The sequence below is a fragment of the Gobius niger genome, assembly GCF_951799975.1.
Source record: "Gobius niger genome assembly, chromosome: 3".
NCBI classification, from domain to species: Eukaryota; Metazoa; Chordata; class Actinopteri; order Gobiiformes; family Gobiidae; genus Gobius; species Gobius niger.
In genome coordinates, this window is record NC_136854.1 from 37,372,618 (window position 1) to 37,387,390 (window position 14,773).

The 14,773-nt window shown below is 42.1% G+C and overlaps 2 protein-coding genes across 2 annotated transcripts in view; one reads left to right on the plus strand and one right to left on the minus strand.

Annotated features, from left to right (window-relative positions):
- The window catches only part of cabp2a (calcium binding protein 2a), a gene marked incomplete at its 5' end in the record, with an annotated part of 64,967 nt that overhangs the window by 35,185 nt on the left and 15,009 nt on the right, over window positions 1-14,773 (minus strand). The gene's annotated exons all lie outside the window — the stretch shown is intronic.
- The window catches only part of LOC306960788 (von Willebrand factor A domain-containing protein 7-like), a gene marked incomplete at its 5' end in the record, with an annotated part of 50,703 nt that overhangs the window by 1,508 nt on the left and 34,422 nt on the right, over window positions 1-14,773 (plus strand). Inside the window, 7 exons of the mRNA XM_079553341.1 lie at window positions 1,567-1,711; window positions 2,098-2,191; window positions 2,675-2,803; window positions 2,991-3,177; window positions 3,836-4,005; window positions 4,085-4,197; window positions 4,379-4,495. Coding sequence (XP_079409467.1) covers window positions 1,567-1,711; window positions 2,098-2,191; window positions 2,675-2,803; window positions 2,991-3,177; window positions 3,836-4,005; window positions 4,085-4,197; window positions 4,379-4,495 — 955 coding nt within the window. The remainder of the gene's footprint in view (window positions 1-1,566; window positions 1,712-2,097; window positions 2,192-2,674; window positions 2,804-2,990; window positions 3,178-3,835; window positions 4,006-4,084; window positions 4,198-4,378; window positions 4,496-14,773) is intronic.

The window sequence follows — 14,773 nt, forward strand, 5'->3', positions numbered from 1 at the left end:
CCCGCAGTGTCTAGCCCTAAGATGTAAACAGAGTCATCATGGAGGATTAGCTTCATGTGTTGTGAACCGGAGCCACAGCAGACTTTTACAAAGACACACATCAGTGTTTCTGTTACCTAATCACCCAGGATTAAAACCGGTGACAAGAACGCTTATTTCAGTGTCTGGTTCTGCGCTGGGCCTTGATGATGCACAGAGCCTCCGGAGAAAGCTAATGCTAAGCTAAACCTCGAGTCATCACGTGAAAACGAGAAATATGCACACATAAAGTCAATAAAACCACCACACACATAAAGAACCGTTTAACAATGATCACACACGGAGCCAGGCTTGTTGATTTGGAAGTTTATTGCTCACATTTATCTACAATGGGTCATAGACGAGTGGTTTTCTCCCGGAGCTAACAAGCTAGCCGCGACAAGCTAACGGGAAAATTCACTGAATACAAGCAGCATATTATGCATTGAAAACGTCACTAAAACAGGCAACTGCTTGAAGCAGCCTTTATGATGACCACACACGGAGCCTGGCTTGTTGATTTCGTAGTTTATTGCTCACATTTCATCTACAGTGAGTCGTAGCCGAGTGGTTTTCTCCCGGAGCTAAGGCACTATTAGCCGCGACAAGCTAACAACCTTCACCTTCACAACATTCATTGAAAACAGGCAGCATATTATGCACAAATAACGTCAATAAAGCAGGCAACTGCTTGAAGCAGCCTTTACGATGATCACACAATGAGCCTGGCTTTACACATTTGTGGTTTATTACAGACTTTTCATCAACAATGAGCTGTAGTCGATTATAACAAGCTAACGGGTAACCTCGAAAAACCATTGTCCACTTGCACAGATAATGTCCGTCTTTGAATCGTATGGGCTCCTGCAGATCCTGGTGTCGCCCATGGGGGTATAGTTAGAGATCCATAGGGCATGGCAGATGCAAAGAGATAGCCTCCAAACAGCAGTTATTTTTCAGGCAAGAGCCCCTTCCAAGCGTCCGGTGTGGAAGGTTCGTCTCCAAATAATATCCTGTGTGGCCATTGTTCACAAAGTGATAAACAGTAGCTCCTTTCCAACAATAAAAATTAAAATGCACCGATCGTAGTTTCAATACTGTACGCAGAAAACGAGTGGAGTGTTGTGATGCCACAGACAGCGTGTGGAGGGGGCGTGTCGGAAAGGGTCAGAGGTTCTTAAAGAGACAGAGGCCTATTTCAAGTCATTTGCTACCGCCATTTTGAAAGAGTAATTTTATACAAGGCAGTTATTCTAATTTACTGCATTGACAGACCAACAGAAGGTTTCGTCATCATTGTAGTGTGATATAGACTGGTGCTATGTGGCTGAAAAAAGAATAATACCCCCTCTTTAATTCTGCTTGGTGTAGTTTTATTTGGTGCAATGTATTTTTTTTGTATTTTTGATGTCTTTCTGTGAAGCACTTTGTAACTGTTGTTTAGAAAAGGGCTATACAAATAAAGGTTATTATTATTATTATTATTATTATTATTATTATTATGTTAAAAAAAAGAAACGCAGATAATAATGTGTTGTACCTTATCAGTGCTCGTCATCACTTCAACTCTGAGGCGTTCCTTGAGGGGAGGAGCCTGATCACCGAGGGAATGGCAGCAATAAAAGCGAACATTCGCAATGAGAACTTCAAGGCAGCCAGAGAGACTCTGGGCAAGATCCTCCACACCCTACAGGTAAAAGAGGCAGAAACATAAAAACAAAAAAAGGAAACAAAAAAGGAATGGATTAAGTCCTACAGTACCACCACTTGTAGAAAAAGGTGATTAAAAATAAGTGAGCCTACACACAGTAAAGATGAATGTTTTTATTATTATTATTATTATTATTATTATTATTATACATAAATGGAAAACACTCATAATGAAATAAATGCTTGTATTTTAGTTTATTTATTGGGTGTTATGCAAGTATGGCTTTAAAGAACATAACAAATAAAGTACTCACTTAACATTGTGTACAGACAAAACTGTGTTCATAGTTTGAATAAACTAATACTAATGAGTTCATGACATTATTTATGATCTTATCTTTAACTGTGTGCATTTCTGTGAACTTTCAGGATTTCTACAGCCACAGTAATTGGGTGGAGCTGGGCTACACAGACCCATATCTCAGTCTCATTCATGCAAATCTTCCAATTGAAAACATTGCAGGTGTGTTTTATAGTTCACTCTAGTTTGCCATAGAAAGATCATATGAATCTGTGAGTTTAGGGATAAACCTGACCATATAGTCATAAAATGTATGGCATGACAGAATGTAGAATGTAGAAGTACTTGTAATACTGGGGCAAATGCACACTGTCGTCGTGCCCTTGGGCAAGACACTTCACCCTACTTGGCTCCAGTGTCTGCGAACATTGGTGTATGAATGAGAGAGTGAATGGGTGACTGGTTCCATACTGTAAAGCGCTCTGGGCCTGAAAAAGGTAGAAAAGCGCTATGTAAGTTTTTACCATTTGTTTGGATATAAAGTTGAATAACTTCAAAGGAAAGTCTTCCATCTAGATACAGTAGATGAGTATTATTGTCTGGCTAAAGTAATATGGGCATTGAATTTGTATGAACTGAATGTACTGAATCTTGTGAAATATTTGACTTTGTTCAGACCTGATAAAGCTTTAACATGTGTTGTAGATGTAAACACTCGCACCTGCAGTGACTGTGCATGTGACACTTGTGAGGAACTCATCCTTCCCGCCATCCTGGAAGAAAAGAAGCTGACATCTGGATACATGGGAATATCCTCCAGCAAAAAGCCTGATGGTAATAATACATCATATACCTTATATATCTTATACATGTACAAAGTATAGTTACTGTGGCAACAAAAGTAGGAGATTGTAAGTGCTACACAGGAAACAAATTAAAGTAAGAACGATTTGAAACTCAGAAAGACTTAATTTAAACAGAAAACTGTCATAGCTGTAACATGTCCCACCTGTGATCACAGGTAAGTGTAGCCACGGAGGCGAGTCTGACCGGACCAGTCGCATCCGTCCCCGTGGGGGAATTCACAAAGACGTGCGGCACAAAGACAACGAGCGTTACTACGACACTGCGGTGAAGGTGGCGACTGCAGCCTCACTACAGCTGCTGGAGGACATCCGCCTGGCTGCAGGGGACGACGACTTCCTCAGGTCATCCTCATTTACAGCATTTATACTGACTAATAGGGCTCAGTAATACAACTAAAAAATTATCACATTTTATATCCTTTATTTATCAACCTCCATTTCAGAATGATTTGTTTATGCTGAAGACAGTCAAATATCGCCTTTATAAATATGGTTCATGAATGAAGATAAACAAATAAACCTTAATTTCAGTGCCATTTCACATATAACTTTTTCCCAAGTTCGAACTGGGAAAGTGCTGTACTGTCACATGATTGGCTGGCAGACCTGTCAATGAACAAGCTGAAAATGACAGGTCAATTGAAACAGCACATAGTGGTTTAGCTGTGAGTCTAATTATATTGTGCATGTGTTAGTGAAGCACTTGAAAAGTGCTATACATATTTTATGTATTATTATTATTATTATTATTATTATTATTATTATTATTATTAGTATTAGTATTAGTATTAGTATTAGTATTATTATTATTATTAACCCATTGTCCAGATAAGTACTTTTAAAATCTTTTTTACCTTGGAATAAGAAAGGATACCCGAGAGCCACAGACATGTTATTATGTTCATATTCTACCATCCATATCCTTGCACTGCATTTTGTCTTTCATTACACTGTCTACACTGTAACTTTCATCGTTGTGATGTTTTCGTTGTTTTTGCAGAATGATGGGCATTGCTCGCTCCTCCGTTTTATGTTTTGTGATCGACACAACAGGCAGCATGTCAGATGATATCAATGAAGCACGAAACATGGTCTATGAAATCATCGACAGTAAAAGGGGAACACAGGACGAACCATCTGAGTACATTTTGGTGCCTTTCAATGATCCCGGTATGAACTTTAATACGTTTTTATGGTTTTGGTGTGATAAATATTTACCTTTTTACAAAAATCTTTTGCTGACATGTAGAGTTTGGACCTGTGACCAGGACAGACAACCCTAATGTTATGAAAAAGGAGATTTCAAAGCTTACAGCTAATGGAGGAGGTGACCACCCTGAGATGTGTTACTCTGGCATTCAGGTATTTAAATATACACATTATTCATTTTTGTCGAAAGTGAAACTGAATAAATGAAACTGGTGAAGAATGTGGAGTGTCTGCATTCACGAACTCTGCCTCTCAATCCCCCACAAGACATTGAACTCTGTACATGTTCTTTTCAATGACAATAAAGTTAACGTTGAACTTTTGAACTATGTAGCTGGCTTTGACCACTGCCCCTGCCTCCTCACACATCTACGTTTTCACTGATGCTCCAGCCAAGGACGCTGATCTCCAAGACACACTTGATGCTCTCATCAAAAGAACTAAATCTACGGTAAATGATTGTTTGTTTTGTTTATTATATTTTAACCAAGTGCTTAACTGTTTGGAATAACTTAGGCTCAGTGAACTTGCAACATCTCAGTATTTGTCTATTGTCTATTTGAGCCCCTGTGGTAAAACACAGTATTTCACTCTTTCCCTGCCACACTTGAGTTTATGAAGTCGTTTATTCTAATACGAGCCCCAGTATGTACGGTCCCTCTGTGAAGTGCGTTCTAGTTGTGGCACCTGGTTCCTTCAATCTAAACCCTGATCTAAACGAAACATTCAATGATTAACAGGAAAAGAAAATCACTGTCATAATAATATGTCCAAACGTTGACTATGATATTGTACATTCACCTCCACAGGTGAACTTCTTCATGACGAGCAGCAGCAGGAGGCGACGTCGCTCCACTGGCGGAGGGACCTTTAACGACTACAAAAAACTTGCTCTGGCTTCAGGGGGACAAGCCATCCAAGTCTCCAAGAACCAACTCCCACAGGCCACTGCAATAATCCTGGACACCTCCACCTCAGCTCTGGTAAGACTGCCCTGTGGTATAAAAGCATAGATATAATATATAAGAAATAGATGGTCAGCCATTCAGCCCCATTCAAAGCAATGAGCCCATGTGTCCTGTGAAATTAACATGGCGCTCCTTGCTCCACCTACAGAGCTTGTTCCTAAAAAGGGCAAAAAGTCGGGAAGCTCTGCCCTTGCAGGGCACTCCACAGTGCTCCAGAGTCTGTCATTCAAAGGCTTAGGCTTAAACTTTTTAATTCTGCTGCACAAAAAACAGCATGGTTAAAAATATGATACCCCGCCCAGCATTGTCACATGGGTCACAGCATTTTTTAGCCAGGCTTTTGAGCAGTGCTCGGGTTTACAAAGTTTATTTTGGAGTTGCCTCTTGGTATTGCAGCAATGTCGGTTCTTCTTATGAGGACCAAAGAGAAGCGCTTTCCTCACTCATTGTATAAAAGGCAGTGGAATGAAACTTCCCTTCTCCTCTAAAGTGAAATAAAAGATGCTCCTGCACACTGCCTCTCTGTTCTTCAGAGAGATAACTCTGGTATTTTACACAGCTGTTGCTTCGCAGTTGTACTTCCTGATTAAAATAAAATTATCTAGCAACAACAATAATAATTATATTTTTGTTTTGGGATTTTGTGTGTGACAAAGGCAAGAGAACGCAAGATTAATTAAGGATTAGTAAAACCTAACATTAACATCTAATTAGAAATATTCCATAAATTAAAAGCTTAAATGTGCTGCAGAATTTTCAAGTCTGAGAGCCCACACAAACGCAAACTTGTGAGATATTGAATCCATTACCCATACATCTTCTTTAGGTGACGGTTCTTCAACAAGCGAGGAACCCCGGAAAGCCAGACTCCTTCTCATTCGATGTGGACGCTTCCCTGAAAAACATCACCATCTACATAACTGGATCAGCTCTAACTTTTACACTGACAAATCCTAATGGTAACACACCAGGACACATTTTGTAAGATCAGACATTTACCTATCTAAGATAGGTAAAGGGAAATAAAGAATCACCATTTTCTTGTATTTCAGGTATAACCCAGAGCAGCCGTCAAAACAACGGTGCTCTGGCCGACATCAGTACAGTGGGAAACCTATGGCGAACGACTATTAATGCTGACAGAGCGTCTGGAACCTGGCAGATCAGAATCACCTCCAACAACCCTTATACAGTCAAAGTGACAGGTAAATACAAATATACACATACTACTACTACTACTACACCTGAACACAATTTTGTTGTACGGTTGTACAAGGACAAATAAAGTACTTACTTACTTACTATACTACTACTACAACTGTTAATAATAATAATGAAATAGTTTTATCTCGCTCCTCCGACCACCACCATCAAATCAAACAAAAACAATCTGCACATTTAAATCCATCCATCCATTTTCTTCCGCTTTATCCGGGGCCGGGTCGCGGGGGCAGCAGTCTCAGCAGAGATGCCCAAACTTCCCGGTCCACACACACCTCCTCCAGCTGTTCTGGGGGGACCCCGAGGCGACACCAGGCCAGCTCAGAGACATAGTCGATCCGAGGTTCAACTATCGGCCGGATCCTCCTCTCCAGCACCCTGGAGTAGACCTTACCGGGGAGGCTAAGGAGGGTGATTCCTCTGTAATTGGAACACACCCTCCGATCCCCCTTTTTAAAGAAAGGGACCACCACCCCGGTCTGCCAATCCAGGGGCACTGTCCCCGACCGCCACGCGATGTTGCAGAGACGTGTCAGCCAAGACAGTCCTACAACATCCAGAGACTTAAAGGAATAGGCCACCGTTTTTACATGCTGAGATATGTTCTTACCTCACTTTAGACGTGTTAATATATCCCCGTCTGGTCTTTGTCCGTGCGCTCTGCTAGGGAAACGGAGCACATACGCAGCCTCTCCCACATGTCACATAGCTCCGAAAAAGCTCACGATAGAAGCTATCAAGCTCTTCCACGTGTTCCACGTAAAGACTTCCCCCGCTCACTTCCGTCAATAACCTTTAGGAGTTACTGCGCGGACGTTTTACTCCTCGTATCATTACGCCTCACAATATAGTCCCCCTTTTTATTTGCTTATAAAATCGACATGTTACATTTCTGGGTAAATATACTTCGCATGAAAACACTTCACGTAACTTTATTTAAATAGGGAACACGTGGAAGAGCTTGGTAGCTTCTATTGTGAGCTTTTTCGGAGCTATGTGACATGTGGGAGAGGCTGCGTATGTGCTCCGTTTGCCTGACAGAGCGCACGGGCAAAGACCAGACGGGGATATATTAACACGTCTAAAGTGAGGTAAGAACATATCTCAGCATGTAAAAACGGTGGCCTATTCCTTTAAGGTACTCAGGGCGAATCTCATCCACCCCCGGAGCCCTGCCACCGAGGAGCTTTCTCACCACCTCGGTGACTTCAGCTTGGGTGATGGACGAGCCCACCTCCGGGTCCCCAGCCTCTGCTTCCTCATTGGAAGACGTGACGGCGGGATTGAGGAGGTTCTCGAAGTACTCCTTCCACCGTCCGACGACATCCCCAGTCGAGGTCAGCAGCCCCCCACCCGCACTGTTAACAGTGTTGGTGAAGCACTGCTTCCCCCTCCTAAGGCGCCGGACGGTTTGCCAGAATCTCTTCGAGGCCGACCGATAGTCTTCCTCCATGGCCTCCCCGAACGCCTCCCAGACCCGAGTTTTTGCCTCCGCGACCGCACGAGCTGCAGCACGCTTGGCCTGCCGGTACCTCTCAGCTGCCTCAGGAGTCCCACAAGCCAACAAGGCCAGGTAGGACTCCTTCTTCAGCTTGACGGCATCCCTTACTTCCGGGCGCCACCACCGGGTTCGGGGATTGCCGCCGCGACAGGCACCAGAGACCTTACGGCCACAACTGCGAGCAGCCGCATCGACAATGGACAATCTGCACATTTAAAGTACAATAAAATGAAATTGTGTCATAGACAAAGTGCATAGGCCATTGACTATGAAAGCAGTGGATCAAATGCAGCCTCATAGATACTGTATACAGTACATGATGCCAGTAAAGTTTTTAAAACAAATAAACCAATATCTACTGTGTGTATATACTGTATATATACAGTTGTGCAAAAGTTTACATACTATGGCCAAATTTATTTTTACATTTTCTTATTGATTGTTTTTCAGAGAATATGAAAGATAACACAACGTGTTTTTTTTCACTCATTGTTCGTGGCTGTGTGAAGCCATTTATGGTGAAACAACTGAGTTTGCTCTTTTTAAACAATGATGAAAAACGAAACTTCCAAAATGACCCTGATCAAAAGTATACATACCCTGGTGATCTTGGCCTGATAACATGCACACAAGTTGATACAAACGGGTTCGAATGGCTACTAAAGGTAAGCATACCCACCTGTTTGCCTGTAATCAGTGTGTTTGTATAAAAGGTCAGTGACTTTTTGGGCTCCTGACAGACCCTTGTATCTTTGATCCAGTGCTACACTGATGTTTCTGGTTTCTGAGTCAGAGGGAAAAAGCAAAAGAATTGTCAAAGGATCTGCAAGAAAATGTAGTTGAACTGCATAAAACAGGAAAGGGATATAAAAAGATATCCAAGGCACTTAGAATGCCAATCAGCAGTGTTCAAGAAGAACACTCAAGAAGAAAGAAGTGGAAAATTCAGGATTTGGTTGAAACCATGGTCAGGTTGACCAACAACAATTTCAGCAACAACTGCTAGGAAAATGGTTCATGGTGTTTCAAGATGCACAAGAAGGAGGCACTTCATGAAAAATGGGCTGCATGGCCAAGTCGCCAGAAGATAGCCATTACTTTGCAAAAGCCACAAAGTATGCGCTTACAATATGCCAAACCGCACAGAGACAAGCGTCAACATTTCAGAAACAATGTCATTTGGAATGATAAAACCAAAATGGGACTTTTTGGCCATAACCAAAACGAGTCACCAAGGCCTGTGATGAACGGCGCACCATTCCATTGAAACCCGGAGGTGAATGACTGATATTTTGGGGATGTGTGAGCAACAGGGAACTTGGCTTGAACTGATTTCAGAATGAATGCAAAATGACGTTCCAACATGACAATGATCCAAAGCACAAGGTCGACCTCTCGACAGCTGAATAAAGTGAAGGTTCTGGAGTGGCCATCTCAGTCTCCTGTACCTCAATATCATTGAGCCACTCTGGGGAGATCTCAAACATGCAGCTTTACCATCCGAGGAAATAAAGAGGCCCATCCACAACTACCACAAAAGAATCCAATCTGTTGTTGATGTTAAAGGGGGCAATACACAGTGTTAAGAACTGGGGTATGTAAACTTTTGATCAGGGTCACTTTGGCAGTTTCCTCTATTATTATTATTTAAAAAGAGCAAAGTCAGTTGTTTGAGCATGGCTTCACACATCCACTAACTATGAGTGAAAAGAAATGTAAACTTTTGCGCACACACATATAGTATATATATATATATATATATATATATATATATATATATATATATATATATATACATACATATATATACATATATATACATACTTTTGCGCACACACATATAGTATATATATATTAAAATAAATAAATAAATAAAAAATAAATAAATAAAAAATAAAACTCTTCCTCACCCTCCGCGGGCGGTCTCTTTTTCCTCCTGCTCGGGTCCTCTACCAGAGGCCTGGGAGCTTGAGGGTTCTGCGCAGTATCTTTGCTGTTCCTAGAACTGCACTTTTCTGGACCGAGATGTCTGATGTATTTACTGGGATCTGCTGGAGCCACTCCAGTGCCCCAACGACCACGGGCACCACTAATGCCTTCACCCTCCAGGTTTTCTCCAGCTCTTCTCTGAGCCCCTGGTATTTCTCTAGTTTCTCGTGTTCCTTTTTCCTGATGTTGAAGTCGCTTGGTATTGCTATGTCGACCACAATGGCTTTCCTCTGCTCTTTGTCCACCACCACAATGTCCGGTTGGTTCGCCATTACCATTTTGTCCGTCTGTATCTGGAAGTCCCACAGGATCTTGGCTCGGTCATTCTCTACCACCTTTGGAGGTGTTTCCCACTTTGACCTTGGGGTTTCCAGCCCATACTCTGCACAGATGTTCCTGTACACTATACCAGCCACTTGGTTATGGCGCTCCATGTAAGCTTTCCCTGCCAGCATCTTACACCCTGCAGTTATGTGCTGGATTGTCTCATTGGCCTCTTTGCACAGTCTACACCTGGGGTCTTGTCTGGTGTGGTAGATCTGGGCCTCTATTGCTCTGGTGCTCAAGGCCTGCTCCTGTGCAGCCATGATGAGTGCCTCTGTGCTGTCCTTTAGTCCGGCTCTGTCTAGCCATTGGTAGGATTTCTGTATATCCGCCACTTCAGTTATGTTTCGGTGGTACATGCCGTGTAGGGGCTTGTCCTCCCATGACGGGACCTCCAGCACCTCATCTTCTGTTCCCCATTGTCTGAGACATTGACTGAGCACGTCATCAGTCGGAGCCTTGTCCTTGATGTACTTATGGATCTTGGATGTTTCATCCTGGATAGTGGCTCTCACACTCACTAGTCCTCGGCCTCCTTCCTTACGGCTAGCGTACAGTCTCAGGGTGCTGGATTTGGGGTGGAACCCTCCGTGCATGGTTAGGAGCTTTCGCGTCTTAACATCTGTGGTCTGTATCTCATCCTTTGGCCAGCTTATTATTCCTGCAGGGTATCTGATTACTGGCAGGGCGTAGCTGTTTATTGCCCGGGACTTGTTCTTGCCATTGAGCTGGCTTCTTAGGACCTGCCTTACTCGTTGGAGGTATTTGGCTGTAGCCGCTTTCCTTGTCACCTCTTCGAGGTTGCCATTTGCTTGTGGGATTCCGAGGTACTTGTAACTGTCCTCAATGTCTGCTATTGTTCCTTCTGGGAGTGAGACCCCTTCTGTGTGGACTACCTTCCCTCTCTTAGTCACCATCCGACCACACTTCTCTAGTCCGAATGACATCCCAATGTCTGCACTGTATATCCGGGTGGTATGGATCAGTGAGTCGATGTCTCGCTCATTCTTAGCATACAGCTTGATGTCATCCATGTAGAGGAGGTGACTGATGGTGGCCCCGTTCCTGAGTCGGTATCCATAGCCAGTCTTGTTGATTATTTGGCTGAGGGGGTTCAGACCTATGCAGAACAGCAGTGGGGACAGGGCGTCTCCTTGGAATATGCCATATTTGATGGAGACTTGTGCAAGTGGCTTGCCATTGGCTTCAAGGGTGGTTTTCCACAACCTCATCGAGTTTGCAATGAAGGCTCCAGGCATTCAATGATCCAAGTATGTGGCATTGAGTCGTAGGCTTTCTTGTAATCAATCCAGGCAGTGCTCAGGTTAGTGTGTCGGGTTCTGCAGTCTCGAGCGACTGTTCTGTCTACCAGGAGCTGGTGTTTGGCACCTCTGGTATCTTTACCGATTCCCTTCTGAGCTGTGCTCATGTATTGATCCATGTGCTTACTTATCTTAGCCGCTATGGTGCCGGACATGAGCTTCCACGTTGTGGAGAGGCAGGTTATTGGCCGATAGTTGGATGGGACTGTACCCTTTGAGGGATCCTTCAGGATCAGGATTGTGCGCCCTTCGGTTAACCATTCAGGGTGATTCCCATCCCTCAGCAGCTGGTTCATTTGTGCTGCCAAGCGCTCATGGAGAGCCGTGAGTTTCTTAAGCCAGTAGGCGTGTATCATGTCAGGGCCTGGTGCTGTCCAATTTTTCATACCTGAGGCTCTTTCTTGGACGTCTGCCACTGTGATGGTAACTGGATTCTGTTCATTCTGTTTGTTTGTGGGTGGGGAAAGGCTCTGCCACGCCCGTTTAGTTGCACTTGCACTGTTGTCAAAGTGATATAGAATGTTGTTTAACTGTTGTCAAAGTGATATAGAATGTTGTTTAACTGTTGTCAGAGTGATATAGAATGTTCTGTAACTGTTGCCAGAGTGATATAGAATGTTTTTTAACTGTTGCCAGAGTGATATAGAATGTTACTTAACTGTTGTCAGAGTGATATAGAATGTTACTTAACTGTTGTCAGAGTGATATAGAATGTTACTTAACTGTTGCCAGAGTAATATAGAATGTTCTGTAACTGTTGTCAGAGTGATATAGAATGTTCTGTAACTGTTGCCAGAGTGATATAGAATGTTGTTTAACTGTTGTCAGAGTGATACAGAATGTTACTTAACTGTTGTCAGAGTGATATAGAATGTCCTTTAACTGTTGCCAGAGTGATATAGATTGTTACTTAACTGTTGCCAGAGTGATATAGAATGTCCTTTAACTGTTGCCAGAGTGATATAGAATGTTGTTTAACTGTTGTCAGAGTGATATAGAATGTTGTTTAACTGTTGCCAGAGTGATATAGAATGTTGTTTAACTATTGCCAGAGTGATATAGAATGTTGTTTAACTGTTGCCAGAGTGATATAGAATGTTACTTAACTGTTGTCAGAGTGATAGAGAATGTTGTTTAACTGTTGTCAGAGTGATATAGAATGTTACTTAACTGTTGTCAGAGTGATATAGAATGTTACTTAACTGTTGCCAGAGTGATATAGATTGTTACTTAACTGTTGCCAGAGTGATATAGAATGTTCTGTAACTGTTGCCAGAGTGATATAGAATGTTGTTTAACTGTTGTCAGAGTGATAGAGAATGTTGTTTAACTGTTGTCAGAGTGATATAGAATGTTACTTAACTGTTGTCAGAGTGATATAGAATGTTACTTAACTGTTGCCAGAGTGATACAGATTGTTACTTAACTGTTGCCAGAGTGATATAGAATGTTCTGTAACTGTTGCCAGAGTGATATAGAATGTTGTTTAACTGTTGTCAGAGTGATATAGAATGTTGTTTAACTGTTGTCAGAGTGATATAGAATGTTACTTAACTGTTGTCAGAGTGATATAGAATGTCCTTTAACTGTTGCCAGAGTGATATAGAATGTTCTGTAACTGTTGTCAGAGTGATATAGAATGTTACTTAACTGTTGTCAGAGTGATATAGAATGTTACTTAACTGTTGTCAGAGTGATATAGAATTTTGTTTAACTGTTGTCAGAGTGATATAGAATTTTGTTTAACTGTTGTCAGAGTGATATAGAATGTTGTTTAACTGTTGCCAGAGTGATATAGAATGTTCTGTAACTGTTGCCAGAGTGATATAGAATGTTGTTTAACTGTTGCCAGAGTGATATAGAATGTTGTTTAACAGTTGCCAGAGTGATATAGAATGTTGTTTAACTGTTGCCAGAGTGATATAGAATGTTGTTTAACAGTTGCCAGAGTGATATAGAATGTTACTTAACTGTTGTCAGAGTGATATAGAATGTCCTTTAACTGTTGCCAGAGTGATATTGCTGGGTTGCAGGTTCTAGAATGTGATGATGTCATCAGGCCCAGCGGGGGGCAGGAGCCAGTTTTTCCTATTAACAGCATTACACTTTCACAAGTCGTAGCTCAAAAGAAAATGTATGAATTAGAAAAATGATCATTAATGTCAGTCACTGGGTCCATGATCTCTCTGTACAAGACCAAAAATTTCCTCAAAAACAAAATAATTTTTCCTCCATACAATAGCATTGGCCTTTAGAACGCTGTGATGTCACCTGCAACCCAGCAATAGAATGTTACTTAACTGTTGTCAGAGTGATATAGAATGTTACTTAACTGTTGTCAGAGTGATATAGAATGTTACTTAACTGTTGTCAGAGTGATATAGAATGTTACTTAACTGTTGTCAGAGTGATATAGAATGTTGTTTAACTGTTGCCAGAGTGATATAGAATGTTACTTAACTGTTGCCAGAGTGATATAGAATGTTCTGTAACTGTTGCCAGAGTGATATAGAATGTTCTGTAACTGTTGCCAGAGTGATATAGAATGTTACTTAACTGTTGTCAGAGTGTTCTTTAACTGTTGCCATATATATATATATATATATATATATATATATATATATATATATATATATATATATATATATATATATATATATATACATATATATATACCCTGAGACTGTACGCTAGCCGTAGGGAAGGAGGTTGAGGACTAGTGAGTGTGAGAGCCACTATCCAGGATGAAACATCCAAGATCCATAAGTACATCAAGGACAAGGCTCCGACAGATGACGTGCTCAGTGAATGTCTCAGACAATGGGGAACAGAAGATGAGGTGCTGGAGGTCCCGACATGGGAGGACAAGCCCCTACACGGCATGTACCACCGAAACATAACTGAAGTGGCGGATATACAGAAATCCTACCAATGGCTAGACAGAGCCGGACTAAAGGACAGCACAGAGGCACTCATCATGGCTGCACAGGAGCAGGCCTTGAGCACCAGAGCAATAGAAGCCCAGATCTACCACACCAGACAAGACCCCAGGTGTAGACTGTGCAAAGAGGCCAATGAGACAATCCAGCACATAACTGCAGGGTGTAAGATGCTGGCAGGGAAAGCTTACATGGAGCGCCATAACCAAGTGGCTGGTATAGTGTACAGGAACATCTGTGCAGAGTATGGGCTGGAAACCCCAAGGTCAAAGTGGGAAACACCTCCAAAGGTGGTCGAGAATGACCGAGCCAAGATCCTGTGGGACTTCCAGATACAGACGGACAAAATGGTAATGGCGAACCAACCGGACATTGTGGTGGTGGACAAAGAGCAGAGGAAAGCCATTGTGGTCGACATAGCAATACCAAGCGACTTCAACATCAGGAAAAAGGAACACGAGAAAC